We start from the raw sequence: 24,895 nt of genomic DNA, 5'->3' as shown, positions 1-24,895 counted from the left end.
GGTTCTACCCTTTCCTTCAGCCTCTTAGTCTTATTATGTTTTAAATGTTGGTATTATATGTTTCTCTTTCCCCCCAAAACTCGGCTTCCCTTCATCCATCCACTCGTTCAGGTCAGAAAGCTGGCAGTCATCACTGATTCCTCTCACTTCTCACATCCAATCCATTGCCAAGTTCTGTAGATTCTACCTCCTTTTAAAACAGGATATTTCAAATTTATCCCCTTTTGTTTATCTTCACCGCCTCCCCCACCTCCCCTGTCCAGTGATGACCTCCAGGCAGGATTTATACATTAGTCTAATGGGTCCCGCTGCGTGCACACTTGCTTCCTTCCAAAGCATTCTCCACTTTGCAAAAAGCAGACCTGATCAAGTTACCATCTGCTTCAGACAATTCAAAGGCATTCTATTGCTTTCAGGGCAAAGCTCCAAAACCATACTGAGGTTTTCTAGACCCTTCAGCATCTGGGCTCTCCCTGTCTACTTTTTTTTAGTCCTTCTCGACCATATTTCTTGCTCTCCAGTCGCAAATTTCTTTCACCTTTTCCACCACACCAAGCCACCTTTTACCTCTCAAGCCTTGAACTTGTTTTCTTTACCTGGAATAATCCCTTTCTCCTCCTCCCACATTTATTTGACTGATTCCTACTAATTTTTATGGTCTCAGTGTAGATGCTTCTTTTTCCAAAAAGTCTTCCTGATAGTCCTTTCTTGTATTTAACAATACAGCTCAGTCGCATTGTATTTGTCTGTTTACTCTCAGTCTGCATTCTTCACTAGACTAGTTCTTCACCTTTATAACTCCATCAGTGGGCCGGGTGTCGTGGCTCACGCCTGTGATCCCAGCACTTTGGGAGGCCGAGGTGAGTGGATCACACGAGGTCAGGAGCTCAAGACCAGCCTGGCCAACATGGGGAAACCCCGTCTCTACTAAAAATACAAAAACTAGCTGGGCATCGTGGCGGGCGCCTATAATCTCAGCTACTCGGGAGGCTGAGGCAGGAGAATCGCTTGAACCCAGGAGGCACAGTTTGCAGTGAGCTGAGATGGCACCACTGCACACCAGCCTGGGCAACAGAGCAAGACTCTGTCTCAAAACAAAACAAAAAACAAAACAAAACAAAAAACCCATCACTCAGCCCAGTGGCTGAAACTCAGTAAGGGTTCAAGACATACTTGTTAAATAATATACCTTAATAAAGTTGGTTAAGACTGATATTTTATTGCATTGTAGTTTTCTGTATCTTCTAATCTAAAAATAAACCTATATAATTTGTACAATCAGAAAACACATTAAATGTTCAATATATATAAAATAAAATTTAAAATGCCATTAAGATAGTAAAGTCATACTTGTGCATAAATTTTGGTTTTAACAACAGTGAGTTATAACTTGGTCCCTATTTTAAAATAGGGTTTTGCCGGGCGCGGTGGCTCATGCCTGTAATCCCAGCACTTTGGGAGGCCGAGGCAGGTGGATCATGAGGTCAGGAATTCGAAACCAGCCTGGCCAACATGGTGAAACCCCATCTCTACAAAAAATACAAAGATTAGCCAGGTGTGGTGGTGGGCGCCTGTAGTGCCAGCTACTCAGGAGGCTGAGGCAGGAAAATCGCTTGAACCTGAGAGGCAGAGGTTGCAGTGAGCCAAGATCACTCCACTGCACTCCAGCCTGGGCAACAGAGAGAGACTCTGTCTCAAAAAAAAAAAAAAAAAAAAAAAGCGTTTTAAAAAATGTAATTCAAAAGTAACAAAATATATCTTACCAACTTTATTCATTCAAAAATGCATATAGTAGTACTTCATGAAATGCCATCCTCATTTTAATTCAGATTTACACCACTGAAAATAGCTTTTAGCTTTATTTAGCAATTTTATGAAGAAAAAGTTCATTCACAGAGCTGTGTAAACTCAAACATAGGTTACAGAGCAAAAATTTCAGGATTGCTCTGGGATCCATATATATGTTTCCAAAATTTAAAGCAGTGTCATTCTGTCTAGCATAGTTTACTTCTATCTCAATCTGCTTCTCTTGAAAACAAGCCACAATTTTGGCTGGGTAATTCAGACATATCCTGAGATTTGTTCTTTAAAAGCTGCCACAAAAACTGAAAGCATAATTCATACTCATTAAAAGCTGTGGATCTCTTCTGAAAGTGTGAAATGGATTAAGTTGATGAAAATATGTTTCGTATTTTTTTCATTCATTTAAAAATTCCCTATTTTTGAAACGTGATCAGGCTCTTCTTCACTAAAATATGTGATTCCATGGAACTCTGGGCAGCTCAGTACTGGAAGCTCAATACAGATTCCAGTTACCATCTACTCATTCCCCAGGTCCTGTAGAACTCTGAATACCTGTTCTCCCATCAACAAAAGTTTCTTGTGCAATCACAAGTTCACTGTGTTTGGTTGTCGTGTCATACTGGTAGAAAAACTGTTCCTCTGTGAACCACTAAGAGTTACATTTCTTAGACTGGGGAAACAGCTTGAAAAATCTCTTTGAATTTTCATGACCTAGAATTGAACATTTCACTACATAAAAATCAACCAAATCGATGTGTCCATCAATGGAGGATTGGATAAAGGAAACGTAGTGAATGTAGTGAGTGATAAAGAAAATGCAGTTTATAAACTCCAACTTGACTTTAATAAATTAAATTCCAAGCTGTCACACAGCAATGGACATCATTATCATCGCCCAACACACACACACACACAGTGGAATACTACTCAGCCATAAAAAAGAATGAAATCATGTGTTTTCCAGCAACATGGGTGGAACTGGAGGCCATTATCCTTGGTGAAATAACTCAGAAACAGAAAGTCAAATATGGCATATTCTCATTTATAAGTGGGAGCTAAATAATGGGTATACATGGACATATAGAGTGGAATAAAAGACATCAGAGACTATGAAAGGTGAGAAGGTGGGAGGAGGGTGAGGGTTAAAAAACTACCTATTGGGTATGATGTTCACTATTTGGGCGATGCGTACACTAAAAAAAGCCCAGACTTCACCTCTATGCATGCAATATATGCATGTAAGAAACCTGCACTTGTCCCCCCAAATATATAAAACTATCTAATTGAAAAAAAAAATCTATACCCTCCATTCTTCCCAGATATCTCATATTTGGTGAGTAGTGTGGACAGGAGCATGGGGAATAGTAACAATTTCCACATGCTATCTACCCAAAGGCATGTGCCCTAAACACCCTGAGATATAGGTAGTCATAGAATGTCAAGGCTGGAAGTGACCTGAATGTTTATCCAGGTCACCCTTATTTTAGATATGAGGAAATTGAGGTCCCCAAAGAAGTTGCCTGCTCAAGATCACTTGGTTTGTCTGTGGCAGACTCAGTTTTCTTGCTTCCTGGTCCTGCATTCTGCCCAATATCCTGTAGCAGCTTACCTGGTTCAAGTCCTGTATAAGATCTCAAGCACGGGAACCAGGGACACAGTTTGCTAGGATCTATCAATCCCTGAAATTTGCCCACATTTCAGAATGAGAGAGCTTTTATTATGTTGAAACACTTCTAAGACTTCCCCCTCCCAGTTTCTTCTGAGGCAACAGTTAACACTCAGCACTTCATTTACTTCTCATCCACAACCAAATGATAGCCATGATGATTGAAGTTCCCATTTTACAGATGAGAAAACTGAGGCACTTAGAGGTTACATAACTTGCCTAAGGTCACACAAGTAATTAGAAGAGCTGGGACTCAAACCCAGGCAGGCAGTCTAGTTACAGGGTCCAAGCTTTGGTCTCCATTACATCCTAGAAGGAGCAGCCTGTTCCAGAAAGGGGAATGAAGACTAACCTGTACTAGTTGATTGAGTTTTTTGCTACAATTTCATACTCCAGAGCCTCCTGTCTCTTCCATCCTTTCTCTGCACACCCCTTCTTCCCTGCAGGAACTTCTTAGCAGATCCACAATGTGTGTCATCTACCCGACCTCATTATCCGGGCCCCTGTCTCATCCTCCCACACCATCCATGTCACAGCCTGGCTGCCTACTGCCTTTCAAAGGATAACCAGTTGTCCAGTTTATAAACTCCAATTTGACTTTAATAAATTAAATTCCAAGCCATCACACAGCAATGGACATCATCATCGTCTCCCAACACACAGAGGTGCAGCCTTGCGTGGCTCCATCATCACAGTCTTTAAATAAAGCCCCTAAAGCCATCCCTCTGGGGAAGGCTTCCCACCAGGCTCCCGGCTCCCTCCTTCCCACAGAGCCACTGCTCACAGAGAAGGCATCAAGTACAAAAAACGGTAATAAAGGGGGAGGGAGGGATGAGGAGCAGGAGGGGAGGCAGGAAGGTGGGGAGTACCTGCCCCCCATCCCGGGCCGGCCCTGCTCTCTGTGAGCTGCCAACATTCTCAGAGGCAGACACTGGTGCTGGTCTGAGTGGGGACCTGAGGGAGGTGTGGGAGCCCCATCCCAAAGGGAATTACCCACCCTCCTGGGACAGAAAAGAAGGGTCACCTGGGAGAGATGCCCTCTATCATCTGTTCACGGAGGGTCCTAAGCCACACATATAAATAGAAAAGAGAATAAATAAGGGAAGAAGGGTCAGCTGAAGAGCTGAGCACCCTGGGACTCCGCTCAGGGACCAGGCTCAGCAGGAGGCAAATGCTTCTGGGGAATACCCACACATGCCGGACAGGGCCCTCCTCTCCCTCCCAGCCACCAGTCCCTCGTCCATGTCCTCGGCAACGGGTGCCCACCTCTCATGTGCTTCCCGTTCCAAGTATCCTTCCAACCGGCCCCATGGCCCAGGGTGGACAGGGCTTCCCGGAACCCAGAGGGCTTTCCTGGCCCAGGCACTGGAGATCCAGGAAGGGGTATGGAAGGGGAGGTGGGGAATGGGCTGAGAGAACTCGTGCCCTTTCAGAGCTGGGTCCTCAGAGCTGGGGGCTGGGGTTACCATTGGCCTTGGGTTTGGATTTGAAGGAAAAGCGCTTGATAAGGCGGCGAGAAAAGCTGCCGGCCTTCTTTCGGACACTGGGCGTGGCCGTTGCGTTGGAGAGGTCATCGTGTGATTGGCTCAGGCCAGCTTCCTTCTGCCTAGGCCTCCGGCGGAAGATGAGCTTAGTGCCGCTGCGCAGGAAACTCACTGCAGGGGAAGAGGGGAAGCTGAGGCAGAGAGGGGCACGGGGTGGGGTGAGACGGGGGCAGAGACACGATGGAGAATGGAGGGAAAGAGGATGTGGACAGGATCAGTCCCGTGGCCCAGAAGCCAGGCTTCCTCAGGAAAGAAAGCAGAAACATACTTCTCCATAAGGCTTCGTGAAAAAAAGAAAAAAGAAAACGAAAGCAGAAACAAACATGTGCTTTATCCTTCCTGAGGCAAAAATCGTGGTACTTGTGGGGATCTGTGTACAATCTTAACTCTGCCCGCAAAAGAGATATCACGGAGCTGGCTGCTTTGTGAGGACAAACTGGGATTGGGCCTCTTTCCTATGGGAAGACAAAAGCTACCAGAAGGTACTCCCAAAAGTCTATAAATCATGAAGGGAAAGGTAGGTTGACACTGACTTGTTAACCGAATTCCAGGCTGTGAGCAGGAAGTGGTGCATCTAGAAACTTCAAAGAGGTAAATTCAGAACCAGTATAATGAGCAAGGTGCTCACCCAGCAGGCTTTGGAGGTAGAAACCTCATTATCTCAAGAAGTGACGCAGGCTTAAAAAATAGATAGATAGATCCATGGTTGATAGTCTCACTGGTAGAGGAATGAAGATGTTTTAGGGTGAGCCTCTCATCTTTTAAAGTTAGAAGAACTACCACCACTGGTCACTGCCTGTCTTGCTGCCAGATGGATAATCCAAGGGTAGGATTTCTTATACTCATGGGGGAGAGGGTGCAGATTGAAAGGGAAGAATTTTTTTTTTTTTTTTGAGACAGAGTCTCACTCTGTCACCCAGGCTGGAGTGCAGTGTCATGATCTGGGCTCACTGCAACCTCCAACCCCCCAGTTCCAAGCGATTCTCCTGCCTCAGCCTCCCAAGTAGCTGGGATTACAGGCGCCTGCCACCACGTCTGGCTAATGTATGTATTTTTAGTAGAGATGGGGTTTACCCATGTTGGCCAGGCTGGTCTTGAACTCCTGACCTTGTGATCCACCCGCTTTGGCCTCCCAAAGTGCTAGGATTACAGGCATTAACCACCGTGCCCGGCCATGGAAAAAAAAATTTTTTTTTGAGACAGGGTCTCACTCTGTCACCCAGGCTGGAGTGCAGTGGCACAATCACAGCTCACTGCTTCAACCTCCTTGAACCTCAAACTCCCAGGCTCAAGGAATCCTCCCTCCTCAGCCCCCTGAGTAGCTGAGATTACAGGTGTGTGCCACTATGCCCGGCCAATTTATTGTATTTTTAGTAGAGATGGGCTCTCGCCATGTTGCCCAGGCTAGTCTTGAACTCCTGGACTCAGGTAATCCACCCGCCTTGGCCTCCCAAAGTGCCGGTGTGAGCCACCACACCCTGCCTAGGAATAAATTTTTATAATTTTTTTTTAAAGGGCAGGAAAACTGGCACTTAGACTCAGGAAGAAAGAACAATGGAGGTAAAGGGAAATAATTTGGCATCCCTTCCTATCACAAGCATGTCAGATCTAGGCCAGGAACCAAGGCACCAAGATCCCCCTCTAGGCTAGCTTGGCTGAACTAGGCTGGGAATCCGGCTATCTCTTAGGGGAAGAAGGAGAAGGCACGCTGGCTTGAGGTCCCCCAGGTCATGATATGTGCATAAAAGAAGAGATGAGGGGCACCCTGCCAACGTCCCCCTACCTTTGTGATCCTTGAGGCTGCGGGTCTCCAGGGCACCAGTGGACCCCGTTTCCGACTCAATATCATCCACAGATGGCCTCTCAGAAATATCCGAACGGGTTGTCTCGTCTGCTTCCTGGACACTTGTGGGACTAGAGAGGGCATCTAGCGGTCCTGGAGACATGGCTGGTGGGTCTGAGGGAGGTGAAGAGGGGCCTCCGCTGGTCCCTGCGTCATCCTGCACTGAGGCTTCCAGGGATGCCGCATAGCCCAGGGATAGCGCCAACTCGTCCTGAGCAATGGGCACCTGGCAGGAGGGACGGGTTTTAATGGGCAGGAGTGACCGACCCATTAGGGCTTTCTCCCCATCCCAGCTCCTCTCCCCAGAGCCCTGTTACCTTGGAAACACCAGAGATGATGAGAGTGCTGCGCTTGGTGGGTGTCTTCTTGGCCACCCGCCCACTGGGCTCTGTCAGCTGGCGAATCGCTGTCTCTGCTACAGGGTCCAAGCCGTTGGAAAGGTGGCTGTCCCCTGCTAGGGGTGCAGAGAATGAATAACCTGACTTCTCCCTGGCTCTTTCTTGGATTGGAACTCCTCCTATCCCACCCAGAGTACTTTTTGATGCTGGGGCACCAGGGCCAACCCACACTCATGCACCCCATTCCCCACTCACGGCTGCTGCTATGGGAGGTATTGCTGGGGCCACTGCTCTCACTCAGCACAGTTGTCGTCTTCTCGGTCACCTCCACCTTGGACGGGGAGCGGGAGGGGGAGTCTGGTGGGTGGGGGAGGGTCAGTGAGCTGGGAGGTGCTTCAGAGTGGCCCCCACCCCTACTGTCTTTGTTGAGATGCAGACTTTGGGTGACTCAGAGGGCAAGAATGATTAAAGGGTGATTAATCACAAGGGTGATTAAGAAGATGCCGTGGGGACTAAAAGACACCCCAGGAGCTAATGGGAGTGTAGGAAAGTGCCATGGGGCCTGCCGAAGGTGTGGGGAGATGCTATGAAAATATGGAGCGGGGACAGAGCGGGTACTGGGGCTCCCTGAAGTTGGGGCAATTCAATGGGGCCCCTATAATGGCAGAAGTGCCATGGGGGCCCACTGAGTGGGGTAGAAATGCCACAGAGGCCTCTGGGTTTGTTGGAGGACCCCAGGGGGTGCTGGAGGGCTGAGGGTAGCAGGATGGACAATTATAGTCAGCTGGGGCTAAGGACACCTGTGAAAAGCCAGAGGGGAAGCTGGAAGGTAGGAGTGCAACAGTCCTGTGTGAGGAGGGGCAGGAGGATCCAGAAGGGTGGCAGAGTGAGAGGAATTGCTGGGGAAACGGCAGGAGGTAAGGGAAAGTTTGGAAGAGACAAAGATTGGGAGGAAGATGTGGTAGGACTGGAATGGAATGTCTGAAAACGGGGAGTTGGAATTAAGGCTTTCTCTCCTCTTTCACTGTCCTGCCTTGGGTCTGCAGTCCCGGGCCCCTGGCTAGAGCTGGGCTCCCAGGCTCCTTCTCTTTACCTAATTTGCCGTCTATACGGGGCCGGGACTGGACAGTGGTGACTGTGGTGACAATGGTGCCATCGGGCATGATGGTCCGGTCAAGCTCAATCTTCTTGGTAGGTGTGATGCTGGGGCGTGGAGTGGAGGAGGTGGGAGTACCCAGGTTCCGGGGAGAGCCCTCCTCATAGTGAAGCTGCCCAGGGGTGGGAGAGAGAAGAGACAGAGCCTCGGAGACTGCCCATCCCCTGTGTCCTCCCACCTACCCCAGGGGTCAGCTTCTCACCTCCACTGCCATGGTGGCTGCTGGTCCCAGGGCTTTCCCTGGCCCTGGGGTGAGTGGGCACAACTGTCTTCGAGACAGTGGTCTGGAGGGGGAGCCCACAGGCAGTGTGGCCTGGCCTAGGAGTTCGGCTGGGGAAAGGGATGGCACTGTGAGCTGGGCCCATGGCCAGACCCCACTCTGTACCCACCCAGGGGTGCCCCTCCCACCCCTCACTTACTGTCTCCACAGCTGCTGCTCCTCAGCACTTTCAGGGTCAGCTCCCAGCTCTGGGGGCCCAGATCCCTGTGGGACAAGAGGAGATGGGGCAGGAAGGAGAAAATTAGCAAGCTGAACCCACACTTGAGTGGATCACAGGCCAGAGGCAGAGAGCTGTGTACATAAATAAAACGGCACAAATGCTCCAATCAGATTCTCCTGGCCTCCAAATTCTCTCTCGTCCCAAGAGAAAGGGACAGGGCCTGAGTGGAAACCATGCTTCTCAGCTATGCATTCAAATCCTCCCTGGTCCTGCTCTTCCTGTCTTGCCAGTCTCTCAGTTGCAAGCCACCCTCTTTCATTTGCTCCAGCTCTTCCCTCTGCCGAGAATACTTTCACACTCTGATGAAATCCTACTCTTGCTCTAAAGTGTGGTTTAAATGTCATCTCCTCCATGAAGCCTACTCTGATCCTTATTCCCTCATGGGAATTAATCTCCCCCCCACCTAGGCACTCTGACGGCACATTACATAAACCTCAACTGGAGCGGTTTTACCATCTTCTTTATGTACACCTGTCTCTGCCTCAAGCTTGTCATTGACCCAGGGGTGGGGGCTGTATCTTGGTCAAGTCTGTATCCCTAAGACCCACGCCAGGGCCTGGCATACAATAGGGGCTCACGCCAAAGGCTACTGAAAACAGAGCTGATTCCTGCAAGGACTGTGCTGGAAGGGTTTGATCCTCTCTGCTCTGGAGCATGGGGTCGGGGCAGGGTTACTCCTTACAGTGCCAGGTCTTCTGTCCACTCCACCTCGGATCCAGCCCTCGCGGGCTTGGTCCACTTCTGCTGCATGGGGTTGTCGAGTTCAGCTACACAGCACAGTTCCTCGGTGCCTGTGATGAACCAGAAGTTAGAAGATGCTCAGATCAGAGATGGGAAGTCACTGCAGAATAAAGAGGCTGTACCCTTGGCAGAGGGGCAGAGAGCATCTGCAACCAACCACAGCCTTGGCAGTCCCGCAGCCACTTCCAGCTCTCACCTTCCAGCTCATTTCCCAAGTGAGATGCCCGAAGCTGCCGTAGGAATAACCGGTTAGGTCTGGGGATGGCTGGCTGAGCCTGAGGCATCATGGGTGGCTTCTCACTGGGTACCTAAGAGCAGAAGAAAGTCCAAAGAGCAAGAATCCTGACATAGCACCCTAGGAACAAGGTGCATGCAAATCTTTTGCTTTGGGTGCCAACTCACCAGGCCTCCTGGGGCAGAGCAAGCCCTGAGGTTGACCATCATGGCTGGCTGGGTGCTGACTATGGCATCCTTGATCAGTTCCTCAATTGTGGAGAGCTCCACTTGTTCTTCACCTCTCTGCAGAGAGAAGAAGGGAACAACAAGGAGGTGGATCCCCCACCTCTGCCTCCCTCCCCGTTCTGCCTCTTCTCTGCCAGCTCTGCCTCCTTACCTCCCTGGCCTGAAGCTTGGGAAGCACCGTTAGGCTGAGATCTGGGCGATCAGTGAAGGCCCAGGATATGAGCAGTCCCTCACCAGGGATTTCCTCCAGGTTGACTTCCAACTACAGACAGGAACAAAGTGACTGGGCTGACTTGCCCCATTTACCCAAGGACTCCTAATTCGAGGACCCTCCCTTCCTGAATTCCATCCCAGAGAGGAAACAAATGGAAGAAGCTGAGCCAATGGAACCGCCCCTGCCCAACTCAGTTTCCCACATCCCCTTCTACCTGTGTTGGTGGCAGTGTCAGAGTGACGTGGTAGGTCTCCATGGAGACGGCAGCGGGGGACTGCTGGGTCACAGAGACTGGGAACCGCACCTCCTCAGCAGAGAGCTGGCAACGCAGCACCTGAGACCGGCGAGGTGGGTCAGATGTGGGGGAAGGGTGCTCACCCTGCTTTGAACTGCCCTGTAATAGTTCAGCAGACCCCTCCCCACTTCCGTTTTCCTAAGGACTTCATGTTTTCAGGATCATAAATCCCTAAAAGAATCAGATAAATGCCAAAGACTCCTCTCCCCAGAAAAATGCATATAAACACACATCCAACATTTTGCACATAACTTCAATGGGATTCTCAGACTTCCTGAAGCCAATCCTTAGATCCATAAGGCATTCACAGACTCCAGGTTAAGAACCTCTGGACTAAAGGGAGCCCTAGGGGTCAGTCCTTCTTGGACCCCAAAGAGGGCAGTGCCCATCAGACCCTTACCATGGTATGCTCAGATTGGTCTACGCAGGTCACATGACTGATGCTGGCTCTGGGTGGGAGTTGGGGCACCTCCTCAAAGGCGATTTGGATGGAGCTCTGAGGGAGTAATGTGGGCATTGGATCAGGTCTCTGGAGCTGCCCCCCACAGGGTTGGCCTGCTCAGTTGCTGGCTGGACTCTGCCACTGCGGAGGCCTCAGCTGCAGGCTGGCTTCTGGCCCCTCCTTGGCTCAGGGCTTTAAGACAGGAGGTAGTCCCCTCAAGGTCTGCCTCTCCAGGGGCCTGTAGCTGCTAGGAGCCACTGAGCAATGGGGAGTTAGTCCACCTCAGAGACTAGATCACCTTAAGCTGAAGACCCTGGCATCCTCCTGGAATACCAAGAGCTTCCTTCTTCTTCTCCCTGCAATCCCTTTTATCCCCTACCCTACCTCCTAAAAAAACAAATAACAAACAAACAAAAAATCCTACATAGAAAAAAGTTAAGGTGCTGGTTGCCACCTATATATAATAGCTGGGCAGAGGGAAAGGGCTAAGCCCCGGTAAAGGTGGTAGAGCCACCTTGTTCAAGATAAGAGCTGCAGAAATGAAGCTAAGCCTTCTTCCAAATAAATAAGATGTGGAGGCTTCAAGAGTATGATGCTTCATATTCTTGGAGATGAAGATGAGCATGGCCTTGGGGATCTGTACCAGGGGGACTGGGAAGAGATACAAGCTCAGAGGACCCAAGAGTCCAGGGGCCTGGCTAATTCCTCAAGGCAGATAGCAGGACGGTATTAGAGAGCAGAAAGCTGCTTAGATCTCAAAAGAGCTGCTCCCTAATTCGTCCACAGTAATGGAAGCAACCTACCGCAGCCCCACCTGGAGAGCAGTGCGGACACAGAATTGAGGAAGGGGCACAGAATTGGCTGGCAACTCTTCCTTGGGTCTTGAGATGGAGGAAACAAATCCATAGGGTTCATTTGCTTGGCAAACCAGGGGAAGCCAACTCCTTTGCTCTGGTAGCTGTCTCATTCAAAGGCTAGGCCAAGGAAGATGGGGAGATGGATGCTTGAAACCTCAATCTCCCCACCCTCTGCAAGGGAGGCCAATGTCCAGTTGAGTCAGCTATCCTGGGGAGTTGCTTCTGACCGAGGGACAAGGTACAGGGAGAGTTGGATGAAGAGGTGGGTTCAAGGTGTAAACTGACAGATGCCATCTGGCTTTTAGCCAGCCAGCTGGACAGAGTAAATAGAGCAATTTCTTGTGGACGTTTCTGTTTCCGGCATCTGGGGAACTAGTAAGGTAAAGCCTCCAAACTCATAGTGGCTGGAAATAGAGAACCCTCTGAGCAAGGAGCTGATGGACTGTGAGAGCAAGGAGAGATTGCTGGGTCAGGATGGGAGGGAGCTCCAGAAAAGAGAGACTTCTACCTCCCACCTTATCTCCATCTCATGACCACGCTTCCTGCCCCACTTCCTGGGAGGCCAGATGCCCATGGTGCAATGGGAGGAAGTAGGCTGGACTGGTTTGTGACTGACCCTCAAGGGGCAGTTCCAAGCTCATCTACTGATAGGGGCACTGTCAATCTGCTCTCCACCTGAACACTCCCCAACCCCCAGTGAACCACAGGCCAGCATGGAGGAGAAGGATGTGTTTGACTGTAGCAGTGAAATTACTGTCGGGTAGGGGGGTGATTCAGGCTCCTTGGGGATCTGCCTGACCACACCAGGGATTTGGGGCATGAAATGTTAAATGGGTGTGGTGGCATGAGAAGCAGGCAAATTCCTTCTGCAGGTGCACCTGTCTCCCATGCCCCAACACAATCAGCACCCAGGCAAGGCGGAAGTGCCCTCAGGCACAGGGATTAGCGTTGCTATGAGAACAGCAACTTGTGCTTGGGTTTGGAGCCAGAGTACCTTGCCCACAGAAATGGAAGTCTGGGGACCCAGTTGGATTTCTACAACCCCCAGCCTTAGCGGCACCCTTTTCTCTGATCCGAGAGGGGAAGAGAAGCCATAGGGTTCCCCAGTTTATGCCCACCCTCGTCTGGCCTCCTAGCACGAGCAGTCAGTCCCTCCCCTGGAAGGAAAGGCTGAAGGGACCACCCAAGCGCTTGGTCCAACTCACCCCGTCTCTGCAGGCCTGCTCGTTCAGCGCTCGCACCCAAGCCCGCTGCCAGTTCTCCCGGAAAGACTTGAAGGCGAAGAGTGACGCCAGGAGGCCCCGGACTCCTGGCTCCTCGGCGGCGCCAGCCCGAGTCGCCCGCAGCCGCAGCAGCGAGCGCCACACGCCCAGCTCCCGCAGGGAACCCGCGGGTTCCCCGGCTAAGGCGGGTCCCGGGCCCCGGTCCCCGCGGGCCCGCGCCAGCCACAAGCCCCGGGCATATTGCAGCAGCCAGGCGAACACCGTGAGCAGCGAGGCGGCGAAGAGGATCAGCAAGGCCGCCCAGCCCACGTCCCGCTGCCCCCAGCCCGGATCCATGCTCCGCGCGGGCGCCGGTCCCGGTCCCGGCTGGGGCTCAGCCGCTGCCCCGGGGGAGCATGGCCCGGGCGGGCCGCGGGGCGGAGGTGGGCTCCCCCGGGGCTGGGCGCGCGGGGTCGGGGGCTCTCCGCGGCTGAGTGCCCAGGACTAGTGGGTGCCACAGGGCGAGGAGAGGAGGTCCTCGGGGGTCGCGATGCCGGGGTCTCTGTCTCCGTGGCCCGGGTCTCTCCTAGCTTGGTCAGCAGTCGGACCCCAGTTAGTCGCCGGCCAGTGCCCGACTCCTCCCACCGCGCGGGCCCCGCCGGACCTTGGAGGGGACTGGTCTGCAGAGACGCTGGGGCTCGCGGGCCGGCACCGGCTCCGGGAGGGCTGCGTGCGCAGAGCTGACACTGACAACACCGCCGGCGCCCCGCCCCCACCCGCCCTTAAAGGAGCCGCACCCGCGCCGGGCGGGGCCAGGACAGCCTGGCGCTCCGTCGCTGGAGGAGGGCGGGAGGGCTAGCAGCGAGCGGAGGAGGTTCCGGGGTTGAAAATAGGCGGGATCTTTGATCACCTCGCCCCATCTTGCAATCGCGGTGCTCCCACACTCAGCTCAAGGCAAGAGTAACTTCACTTACCTAAGATGCTGCCTTTGCTTTCCCCTATGCTTGTTAGATTTCCACAGGTCGGACGCCTGTGAGGTTAAGAAGGAGGTGACCCCTGTGGAAATCACCGCCCCCTTCACCCAACACCCCCAGACTCAGCGACTTCTAGCTTCCCATTTCCTGGGGGAAGCTAGGCCCAGGGTAAGGAGACGCAGAGCGTCCCTCCCAGATAGAAGTGTCTGGCAGAGGTCCAGCTGATGTCAACAGAGAGAAAGCAGAACCTGAAGCTGGGAGAGGTTGAGAGTAGAACACCGAATTTGAATTCCCCCCACCATCATCACCCTCCTTCCTCTTGGAGCTTGGACCCAGAAACAGCCCCATTAACCTCCTTGCTCGTGTAGGTTTGTTCTGGAGATTCCCAAGCCCAGGCTGTGTGTCTGTTTTTAAAAATAATGTATTTCCATAGTAACAGCTCCTGCCTATGGAGCACGTGTAGAGGGGGTGGTAATGACAAGGGAGCTGGCAATGTAGCACTGGACTATCAATAGATTCAGCCACAAGACCTTGCCACTCTAAGTATGTGATATCCCAACAAGCTCCCAAGAAATGGTGCTGTAGGTACACTGCCCAACCTCTGGCCTCAGAAGCCATCTTTTCCTAGACTCAAGGAGTTGATTCAACCTCTACAGGACTGGGGCTCATCAATGCTTGCTGAGGACAGGGGAAGGAAATACCTGCAAAAGGATTCAAAGGAATCCTGGGGGAATTCACATTCTCCCAAGAGCCCCTTCTTCATACATGTGGGAAGGTCTTTGGCACACAGTCCCTTTCTTAAAGAGATAGGACGGAAAGGTGTTAAGTATCTTTCTCCCAAACCCAAGTAGTTGTCTGAGGAATGAGCACATGAGAATAAGAGAATAAACAATGCCTTCTGAAGTGTGGGGTTGCAGGGCTAGACAGAAACTGACGGTCAGCAACAGGTTTGTCTGAGCCAGAGGAGGTGGTGGGGTAGCCTGGGCCTCCCTAGATTTCCCTGTAAGGAATGATGGGGAGAGGTGGGGGTGAATGAGGTAACCTCCTGTGGCCCTGCCCATGCATTGTCACTGGACTGCCAAATCAGTGGAGATTCCTAGAGTCTGGGTTTCTAATCTCAAAGGGAGGAGAAGACATGAAATCAAGGGAGGAGAGAACTCAGGGCCAGAACCAGGGATGCAGGAGGAAGCTGTCAGTGGGAAGAGCAGCTAGGGTTTAGGGGAGCAGGTTATGCAGGAAGTTGTCCAGGTAGAAGCTTTCCCTATGAAGACCCTCTTCCCCCAAGAATCCTTCAGGAACCCTCAGACCCCCTAGTGATCTCCATTCTCTGACTTCTTTGATTTATCCCCTCAACTTCTCCACTGAGTGCTTGGTCCTATGCTGCCAGATACTGCTTCACAATTCAGCATCTGAATTGTGAGTCTCCCTAGTTACATGAGTCTCCCTAGTTAGTCCTCCCTCTTTTTTTTTTTTTTTTCTCTTTTCTTGAGACAGAAAGTCACTGTTGCCCAGGCTGGAGTGCAGTAGCGAGATCTTGGCTCACTGCAACCTCCACCTCCCAGGTTTGAGTGATTCTCCTGCCTCAGCCTACCAAGTAGTTGGGACTATAGGCATGCGCCATCATGCCTGGCTAATTTTTGTTATTTTTAGTAGAGACAGGGTTTCACCATGTTGGCCAGGCTGATCTCGAACTCCTGACCTCAGGTCATCCTCCCGCCTCGGCCTCCCAAAGTGCTGGGATTACAGGTGAGAGCCACTGTGCCCAGCCTAGTCCTCCCTCTTTCTTCCATTACTTAGACCTCTAGCACTTACATTCTGCCTTAGAGTCTAGCTGATTGTTTATATGTCTGCTTTTTCCATGCATCAGGAAGCTGCCTAGGGGTGGGAACCATGTCTTAGTCATCTCTCTTCCCTCAAATTCAACCAAGATGCTCTAAATATGCTGAAGTAGACTCCCTGGGGGCAAGCAACTGCAATTATATTAGTTTGTATCCTCCACAGTACTGAAGAGCTTCCTATGCACATAGTAGGGATTAACAAACTTTGTAATTTTAAGAAGTCTAACAGAAAATACTCAAGTATGCTTTGAGAATTTCTATGCCATTTCTGTCTTTTGAAATATCATTCATGCCATACCAGTGGAATGGGAAATCCTGGGGCTTGCTTTTAATTAACAACTTTTTTCTAGACTAAGAGGGGAGAGGTGGGAGGAAAAGGAAAAAGAGTGATTCAGCTGCCTGGACAGAGCCACAGATAGAGTCCTGCAAGTATCACAGCCCCAGACTATCCAGAGGGGTCTCATTGGCTTTGTGGCACTATGAAACATTTTTGGGACAGGCTTTGTCTAACAATCAGATTCAGTGGATTGTCCTTGCTCATTGGGAGCCACTCACGGCTACTTAGAAGAGATGTGCATCTCAAACACTGTCTGCTCAGTCCAGGGCCACTGACAAGTCAACTGGTCTGTGAATCCTAGGGCCGGCTTCAGCATTCAGGAAAACGCTTTGAACTTTTACCAGGGAAGGCACACAATTTCAAGTGAAGCCAAAAGTCATGTGTTTGTTTCTCCTTCTGATTAGTCTGATCATCAACTGGGACTTTATCATCATGGGAACAAAAATACTCAGATTATCTGACAAGTATCTTAGTAACCATTTTCTGATAGTAACATGTATATGTGGATGATGAATCCTTAGTCTCTCTTGTCTTTGATTATGTCCTCCCACCCTCCCCAGGAGGGTGGTGGTAGGGAGGGCTAATGATCTCTGGAGAAGAAAGAGACAAAGCTTCCCAATACAGGCTGGGAAGGAAGATTTATTAGGATTGGCCTCCTAATAAAAAAGGAAATAGATACAGACTGGCTCTCAGACCTCCCGGGAGTCTCAGTATACTCGTCATCAACAAGATAACTGAATGCTGCCTCCTCTGGGATCCCACAAGCTCCTCCCTTCCACCTGCTTCTGGCGTCTCACTGTCGCTGCCTGTGAAAGGTCCTTCTACTCTTATAATCTACTGAAATGATACTTCTCTTCCTCAAGACCACTTACTCTGGTCACAACTAATTGCTCCCTCCATATGCACCTATTGCCCTCAGTCCTCCTTTCAGCCTCAGCCTCATTATGTGTGATGATGCCTTCCTTGTACACAGATGTCTGTGTTCCTAGCCCCATGGGGACACCCGGTGGAAGAGAAAACACTTGCCTCCCGGGAGTTTCTAGTTTAAAAGGGGCACACGTGCATACACACAACACACACAGAAAAATAATAGCAGTGGGATAAGTACTGAAAATCTGGTGGAATACTAGCAAGTAAATTACGAAAATTTATGTATTTTATACACATCTGGGTTTTTGTTGTTGTTAATTAGAGCCATTTTCAAGTAGAAAAGCCATTTCACATCTGATTTAGTTTGTTTGTTTGTTTGTTTTGAGACAGAGTTTCCCCTCTGTTGCCCAGGCTGGGGTGCAGTGGCATGATCGCGGCTCACTGCAACCTCCTCATCCCAGGTTCAAGCGATCCTCCTGCCTCAGCCTCCTGAGTAGCTGAGATTACAGGCATGTGCCACCACACCCGGCTAATTTTTGTATTTTCAGTAGAGACGGGGTTTCACCGTGTTGGGCCAGGCTGGTCTCGAACTCCTGACCTCAAGTGAGCCACCCACCTTCGCCTACCAAAGTGCTGGGATTACAGACGTTAGCCACTGCGCCCGGCCTACATCTGATTTTGAGGGAAAGAAGAAACTATCTTCGGCTTAAAAACAGTCAACACGACCCTGACTCCTGGAACATGCCATAGAGGGAAGAGTGGACAAAGCGCTAGGCTATTGGAGTCCTTTCCCTAACTCACTGGTGGTGACTTCCTCTCTGACAAATGGAAATCATTTGCCGCCTAAGAGCCGTCGGGGAATGAAAGGTAATAAAGATGCTGGTGAACTGGCTGGGCGTGGTGGCTCACGCCTGTACTCCCAGCATTTTGGGAGGCCAAGGCGGGCAGATCACCTGAGGTCGGGAGTCCCAAACCAGCCTGACCAACATAGGGAAATCCCGTCTCTACTAAAAATACAAAATTAGCCGGGCGTGGTGGCGCAGGCCTGTAATTCCAGCTACTGCCTGTAATCCCAGCTACTCGGGAGGCTGAGGCAGGAGAATCGCTTGAACCTGGGAGGTGGAGGTTGCGGTGAGCCGAGATCGCGCCATTGCACTCCAGCCTGGGCAACAAGAGCGAAACTCTGTTTCAAAAAAAAAAAAAGCTGGTGAATTGTTGTTTGCAGGGGAACAGGCCAAGCAAAATGCACAGCGACCTGGAGGAGGCCAAGCAAAATGCACAGTGACCTACAGGAAGAAACCTGACTGGGAGTTCCTCAGACTCACAGGAAGTCAGTTGTGGGTCTGATTCCTCTCCCTCCTCAGCTCTTTCCAGAGCCTCAGCCTGGAAATCTCCATCTCCTCCTTGTGGGAGCTAGGTACAATGCAGTGATCCACGGCCAAGCTGAAGTCTCGAGTTAAATCCAAGACCTGAGGGTACTCCCAATCCCTCAGTGAAGTGCTGCGCTGGGTTGCCGGGCAACTAACTGCTACAGCTGGGGCAGAAGGTGGGTGGGATGCTGAGAAAAAAATACCAGAATCGAGGACACGAAAAACAGAGTGGGAGGGGCTTTTCAAGGATCTACGCTTTAGAATTTACACCATCCTTCCAAACCGTAGCTGCGTTTCCGGGAACTGAGTTGTGTTTACCTTGGCTTCCGACTATGTTGGCAACAGGTTTCCTGCAAGAAACTGGCGCGTCTCCACACCCTCGTCCCTCCTCCCCACCCCCTGCCTTTCAATAGCCATCTTCCTGGAGCCGGAGGCATCCCAGATTAAGGGAGAGGTACGGGCCCTTTAAGCTTGACCTATGGAGGCGGACGGAGCTAAAACTGACGTGGAACCGGAATGTGAGCGGTGTCAGACACGTGGTACAAGGAGGCATTCATCTTGGAACCGGGCAATTGGCATTTCCGCTCTGGGTAGTACATCTTTAACATAATGTTAGGGAAGTATCCGTTCTTGGCTGCCTTTCTTTAATTGCGTTTCCAGTACTCTCTCGGTGATTCTACTCTTGAACATAGGATGAAATTTGGAATCACACTTCTCTTGCACTTCCATCCCCACCCTCTAATGCCCATATTAAAAATGGCGGCCGCCGCCTTCCGCAGTAATGGTTGTTCAGCGAACAAGATCCGGGCGGAAACAGTAGATAGGCGGGTGCAGCGGGGCAGAACATAGGTTGCCTTAGAGAGGTTCTCCGGTGTCTCGAGGGCGGCTCAAGTTAGAGTTGTTGGGTTTTGCTCAGATTGGTGTGGGAAGAGCCTGCCTGTGGGGAGCGGCCACTCCATACTGCTGAGGCCTCAGGACTGCTGCTCAGCTTGCCCGTTACCTGAAGAGGCGGCGGAGCCGGGCCCCTGACCGGTCACCATGTGGGCCTTCTCGGAATTGCCCATGCCGCTGCTGATCAATTTGATCGTCTCGCTGCTGGGATTTGTGGCCACAGTCACCCTCATCCCGGCCTTCCGGGGCCACTTCATTGCTGCGCGCCTCTGTGGTCAGGACCTCAACAAAACCAGCCGACAGCAGATGTGAGCAGCGGCACACGGGTCTGGGCAGGGGGCAAGGGCTAAGGAAGGAGTGGCTAGGGCAGGGGCGGGGACCGGGGTGCTTGACCACACGTGAAGACTCAGAACTAACCCAGGCAGCCTGGAACTCGGAGAGGTGATGAGCAGAACTTACTCGCATTGGGGAAAGGATGGGTAGGGACCCTTGGGTATATCTGGGACTCTGGCAGTGGTGCTTTCCTCCCTCCGCCCCCCTCACCACTTACCAGAATAAAAAACCGGGAATGAGAAGACCACTTTGGGTTATTGTAACACCTGCACTAGTGAGTGACCACGCCCCCTTTGCTCTTCCCCCTCGCCCCCTTGCTGCTGGGCCACAGCCCAGAATCCCAGGGAGTGATCAGCGGTGCTGTTTTCCTTATCATCCTCTTCTGCTTCATCCCTTTCCCCTTCCTGAACTGCTTTGTGAAGGAGCAGTGTAAGGCATTCCCCCACCATGAAGTAAGTGGGTTCGTGGGGGTGATTGCCTGTGGCTGGGACCTGGGAGGTACCTGAGAGAATTGGGGTTATTTGGGCTTGTGGGGAGGGGCTAAGAAATTATCAGAAAAGACAGGAATTCTTAAAAGGTGGAATGGGAGCAGGCTTGAGTCATGGACCTGCCCGAGCCCCCCCCAGTTTGTGGCCCTGATAGGTGCCCTCCTTGCCATCTGCTGCATGATCTTCCTGGGCTTTGCGGATGATGTACTGAATCTGCGCTGGCGCCATAAACTGCTGCTACCTACAGCTGCCTCACTACCTCTCCTCATGGTCTATTTCACCAACTTTGGCAACACGACCATTGTGGTGCCCAAGCCCTTCCGCCCGATACTTGGCCTGCATCTGGACTTGGGTAGGTAGTCCTACCACTGCTGCCCCTATGGCACCTACTTCAGGGAACCCTTCCTGGTGCTCCACATTCTCCTCCAAGTGTTCCTTTTCTGTCTCTGTGTCTTCCCAGATCCTTTCTGGTAGCCCTTCATCCTATCGTCCGTCCTCACCACTTTTCTAAAAATTCTTAAATCCTCCTCCCCTAGGTGGCACTACTTCTTTTCCTACCATTTCTCCCCGCAGGAATCCTGTACTATGTCTACATGGGGCTGCTGGCAGTGTTCTGTACCAATGCCATCAATATCCTAGCAGGAATTAACGGCCTAGAGGCTGGCCAGTCACTAGTCATTTCTGCTTCCATCATTGTCTTCAACCTGGTAGAGTTGGAAGGTAGGTGGGATTGGGGGTGGGGAGAGAGAAGTCTGAGCATTAAAGGTGTGGCCTGATATATGACTTTGGGAAATTCAGGGAAAAAAAGCAATATGTGTAGTAATTATAGAAGATAAGGGAAGCTACTTACTTTGCAAATAACAATGCAGATTTATTAAAAGTGAGAAAGAAAAATAGCAGCCCTGTCATTTATAGCTGGATTGGCACTAATAGCTAGGCCATGATCTTCTCCCATTGAATATAAACAGTTTCACAGAACCCCAACGTTACACAGGGTCATTCTGTGACCATGATGGAGCAAGACTAAAACTAGACCCCTCCCTCTGTAATCATGTTTGAGCACAGGCAAAACCACAAGAACACTGAGCAACCCACAAAATGGCCAAGATCCCCTCTCTCGGCTAACATGAGCGACTGCTGCTGCTCTCCAATAACAACTCAGTTCCTACCACTTCTTTTTTTTTTTTTTGAGACAGGGTCTCCCTCTGTCATGCAGGCTGGAGAGCAGTGGCGCAATCTTAGCTCACTGCATCCTCTGACTCAAACGATCCTCCTGCCCCAGCCTCCCAAGTAGCTGGGGCTACAGGCATGTGCCACCACACCTGGCAAATTTTTGTATTTTTTGTAGAGACAGGGTTTCACCATGTTCCCTAGGCTGGTCTTGAACTCCTGGACTCAAGTGATCTGCCAGGCCTCCCAAAGTGCTGGGATTCACTCTTGAGCCACTGTGCCCAGCCAGTTCCTACCATTTCTTAAATAAACATTAAAATGCTTGATCATAGAATTACTCTTGCTTTCTTTTCTTTTCTTTTCTTTTTTTTTTGAGACGGAGTTTTGTTCTTGCCCAGGCCGGAGTACAATGGTGCGATCTCGGCTCACCGCAACCTCCGCCTCCCAGGTTCAAGCGATTCTCCTGCCTCAGCCTCCCTAGTAGCTGGGATTACAGGCACGTGCCACCACGCCCAGCTAATTTTGTATTTCTAGTAGAGACGGGGTTTCTCCATGTTGGTCAGGCTGGTCTCGAACTCCTGACCTCAGGTGATCTGCCTGCTTCAGCCTCCCAAAGTGCTGGGATTACAGGCGTGAGTCACCGCACCCGGCCATGAATTACTCCTGCTTTCTAACAGCACCCAGTCCAGAGCAAAACTACTTTCTTTCACCCTCTCCCAAAATACCCAAAACAAACGCTACTACAAGCCCCTCCTAACACCCTCTTACTGAGACATTCCGTGGTTCCCAATGGTGTGTGGTTTCTGAAGTCTCCCTTTTTACAACAAGTCATTAAACCTAGCTTTGAGCTATAGATGTGTTTCTGATGGTCTTGGCTGATGAACATCAACAAGTGTTTATTAAAGCTAAGTACTTTTTAAACACTATCTTATTTAAATCTTGTAATGGTTTTATGTGGCAGATGTTATAATCAGCCCTGTTTTACAGATGAGAAAACAGGCTTAGAGAAGTCAAATGTGTCATGATCAAGATGAAGGTCACAAAGCTAAGAAGTAAAGTTGGTATCCAAACTTACATCAGAATGGGCTAAACCAAATTTAAGATAGTAACTAGTTTGGAAGGCTGCACGAAAGAGGTGGAATATTGGGAATTGCCTTGGGTGACATAAAAGGAGTATTGAGTTCTTAAAAGTGACTTGGGTGAGGTGGATGATAACAGCTGTAAACAGAACTTAGACAAAAATAGGACCAAGGTTTGCAGAGGAAGTGGGTATTAACTTTTCCTTCTTTCTTCCTTGCTTCCAAAGGTGATTGTCGGGATGATCATGTCTTTTCCCTCTACTTCATGATACCCTTTTTTTTCACCACTTTGGGATTGCTCTACCACAACTGGTAAGTAGGCCTGTGGATAAGGGGACAACTACCTGAACACATGGCAAAGATGGCCCTTATCATAACCCACCTTGTGGTGGTGAAGCTAAACCTGCGCATACCTCTATGGAGTTTTCTGCGTCTTCAGTTGGTAGTATTCTGAAATTTCTCTCTACCCAGTAGTAGTTAGGGATGAGTGCGTGGAGGCCCCAGGAATAGTTGAATTCAGGGCCTTGGATCCTGCAGAGTTGCTGCACAACTGGAGTCTCCTCTGAGTCAGAACTAGGGTCAGGGCTAGTCCAGTGCCCATAGGGTGTGATGTGAGAGAAGGGATTGGTAATGCCTCTTGCCACTGGCTCGGATCCTCTTCCCCCACACAGGTACCCATCACGGGTGTTTGTGGGAGATACCTTCTGTTACTTTGCTGGCATGACCTTTGCCGTGGTGGGCATCTTGGGACACTTCAGCAAGACCATGCTACTATTCTTCATGCCCCAGGTGTTCAACTTCCTCTACTCACTGCCTCAGCTCCTGCATATCATCCCCTGCCCTCGCCACCGCATACCCAGGTAGCCGCTTTGGGGCTTGAAATGGACATCATAGCCTTTTCACTTGGGATATCTAATGCCAGCCTATACATTTGCTGTGCAAAGGGAGTGGGCCCAAAGAAGGGCTATTTCCATGTGAGTAGCCCTTTATAACTTACAAAGCACATTTATTTGCATAATCTGCTACAGTGGTTCTGATAACAGTAAGCAGCAGAGCCAGAAATAGATCTCAGGTTGACTCCACATTCAATGCTCTTCCTATTAGCCACAGGGAGGAGGGTTCAAATAGTGGCCCAGTCACATGAAGCTATCTTCCCCCCGCAGACTCAATATCAAGACAGGCAAACTGGAGATGAGCTATTCCAAGTTCAAGACCAAGAGCCTCTCTTTCTTGGGCACCTTTATTTTAAAGGTAACAGGGTAACAAGGAGGTAAGGCCCTAGGCTGCCATCCTGACCTTGAGGAATGGGGAACCTAGTCCTACATCAGATCCAAGGGGAACTTGAAAGCATTAAATAGATCCACATTCCTAAAGCATAGGTATTAGCTGAGGTTCTCTTCACCTCTGGTCCCTCCAGGTGGCAGAGAGCCTCCAGCTGGTGACAGTACACCAGAGTGAGACTGAAGATGGTGAATTCACTGAATGTAACAACATGACCCTCATCAACTTGCTACTTAAAATCCTTGGGCCCATACATGAGAGAAACCTCACATTGCTCCTGCTGCTGCTGCAGGTGAGGATGGGAATCGAGTTTATACCTCCGTGTCTCCCTTTCTGCGTGATTCTTACTCCAGTCCATTTCTCCTTGCAGATCCTGGGCAGTGCCATCACCTTCTCCATTCGATATCAGCTCGTTCGACTCTTCTATGATGTCTGAGTCCCTTGATCATTGTCCTTTACCTCACAGTCTCTAGGATTCCTGACTCAGGCTGACCTCTCTCTCTGGTCCCAGACTGCCTCCTTGCCCAGGCCTCTCTCACTCTTCATACTCCTCCAGATTTTGTTCTCAGCATTTTCCTTTCTCTGTGATCATTGGCATCCTGGGCGTTTCTTGCCCTCTACTGACTACTGATTGGATTTTACCTATGGCTTTCTGCGACTTGCTACTCTCTCCCTCTCCATCCCATCTTTGCAGCCTCATAGGGTGGGATACAGCAGCTTTTTTTGCAGTTATCCACACTCACATTTCAGAGTCCTGACTCTCAAGGAACCACTGGTTTTTGGGATAGAACTTGGGCCAGGGCTAGGAACACAGGCTCCACGGTGACATGTCATTTGATTGTAAATTAAGTGTTCTGATTAGTAAGAACTAAGCAGGGGGCCACATGCTCTCAATGGAGACAATAAAGTGTTGTCTTTTTCTTATTGTTTAGGTATATTTCCTATATGGGCATTTTTGGGTAGATTGGGAGGGGTGGTGGGGGTACTTCTTCCAACAGGATGCCTATCTCTCTGCCCCATCAGACCCCGTCTAACAAGAAGTGAACAGAACTGAGACCAAACAGAACATATTGAATAAATATTTAAATCCTGATACTTCAGGTGGCATGGAGGGCCACAAAATTGAAGTTATCCTGTTTCCTGGCATGGGATCAAACTTTCAAAGAGTCACCGGGTGCAGTGGCTCATGCCTGTAATCCCA

General features: G+C 50.4%; 2 protein-coding genes across 11 annotated transcripts; one reads left to right on the top strand and one right to left on the bottom strand.

Moving 5' to 3' along the window:
• Positions 1 to 4,039: 4,039 nt before the first annotated feature.
• Positions 4,040 to 14,414, bottom strand: C2CD2L (C2CD2 like). Of its 8 annotated transcripts, XM_054662773.2 has the most exons (15): positions 14,038 to 14,414; positions 13,067 to 13,789; positions 10,963 to 11,058; positions 10,482 to 10,601; positions 10,205 to 10,315; positions 9,994 to 10,110; positions 9,788 to 9,899; positions 9,533 to 9,641; positions 8,770 to 8,834; positions 8,553 to 8,680; positions 8,288 to 8,462; positions 7,450 to 7,551; positions 7,174 to 7,307; positions 6,797 to 7,082; positions 4,040 to 5,124 (listed from the first exon to the last, which is right to left on the bottom strand). In XM_054662773.2, the coding sequence occupies exons 2-15, from the start codon at positions 13,418 to 13,420 to the stop codon at positions 4,913 to 4,915; spliced, it is 2,121 nt and encodes a 706-aa protein (XP_054518748.1). In that variant the 5' UTR covers positions 13,421 to 13,789; positions 14,038 to 14,414; the 3' UTR covers positions 4,040 to 4,912. The 8 variants fall into 8 exon arrangements, with proteins under 8 accessions (XP_054518748.1, XP_016777620.1, XP_508807.3 ...); XM_016922131.4 differs by lacking the exon at positions 14,038 to 14,414 and having other exon boundaries at positions 4,040 to 5,144; positions 7,174 to 7,310; positions 13,067 to 13,820; XM_508807.8 differs by lacking the exon at positions 14,038 to 14,414 and having other exon boundaries at positions 7,174 to 7,310; positions 13,067 to 13,820.
• Positions 14,415 to 18,384: 3,970 nt separating this feature from the next.
• Positions 18,385 to 24,618, top strand: DPAGT1 (dolichyl-phosphate N-acetylglucosaminephosphotransferase 1). Of its 3 annotated transcripts, XM_001165129.6 has the most exons (9): positions 18,385 to 19,651; positions 20,008 to 20,128; positions 20,303 to 20,516; positions 20,738 to 20,884; positions 22,641 to 22,725; positions 23,085 to 23,273; positions 23,577 to 23,664; positions 23,831 to 23,986; positions 24,065 to 24,618. In XM_001165129.6, exons 1-9 carry the CDS (start codon positions 19,491 to 19,493, stop codon positions 24,128 to 24,130), a joined length of 1,227 nt encoding a protein of 408 aa, XP_001165129.1. In that variant the 5' UTR covers positions 18,385 to 19,490; the 3' UTR covers positions 24,131 to 24,618. The 3 variants fall into 3 exon arrangements, with proteins under 3 accessions (XP_001165129.1, XP_009422578.1, XP_009422579.1); XM_009424303.5 differs by having other exon boundaries at positions 19,230 to 19,651; positions 23,831 to 24,272; XM_009424304.5 differs by lacking the exon at positions 20,008 to 20,128 and having other exon boundaries at positions 19,271 to 19,651; positions 23,831 to 24,272.
• Positions 24,619 to 24,895: the final 277 nt, after the last annotated feature.

This window comes from Pan troglodytes, chromosome 9 (assembly GCF_028858775.2).
Source record: "Pan troglodytes isolate AG18354 chromosome 9, NHGRI_mPanTro3-v2.0_pri, whole genome shotgun sequence".
Classification (NCBI taxonomy): domain Eukaryota; kingdom Metazoa; phylum Chordata; class Mammalia; order Primates; family Hominidae; genus Pan; species Pan troglodytes.
This window is presented reverse-complemented; position numbering and strand designations above follow the sequence as displayed.

What these genes read in the sequence shown, in the direction of transcription:
- C2CD2L (XM_508807.8), bottom strand. Translation starts at nt 13,420, where the DNA reads ATGGATCCGGGCTGGGGGCAGCGGGACGTGGGCTGGGCGGCCTTGCTG. An exon ending in CCGTATAGACGGCAAATTAG is followed by an intron (nt 7,552 to 8,287) that starts GTAAAGAGAAGG and finishes CCCACCCACCAG; the next exon opens with ACTCCCCCTCCCGCTCCCCG. An exon ending in TACCTCCCATAGCAGCAGCC is followed by an intron (nt 7,311 to 7,449) that starts GTGAGTGGGGAA and finishes CTGCACCCCTAG; the next exon opens with CAGGGGACAGCCACCTTTCC.
- DPAGT1 (XM_009424303.5), top strand. Translation starts at nt 19,491, where the DNA reads ATGTGGGCCTTCTCGGAATTGCCCATGCCGCTGCTGATCAATTTGATC. An exon ending in AAAACCAGCCGACAGCAGAT is followed by an intron (nt 19,652 to 20,007) that starts GTGAGCAGCGGC and finishes GCTGGGCCACAG; the next exon opens with CCCAGAATCCCAGGGAGTGA. An exon ending in CCTCGCCACCGCATACCCAG is followed by an intron (nt 23,274 to 23,576) that starts GTAGCCGCTTTG and finishes TTCCCCCCGCAG; the next exon opens with ACTCAATATCAAGACAGGCA.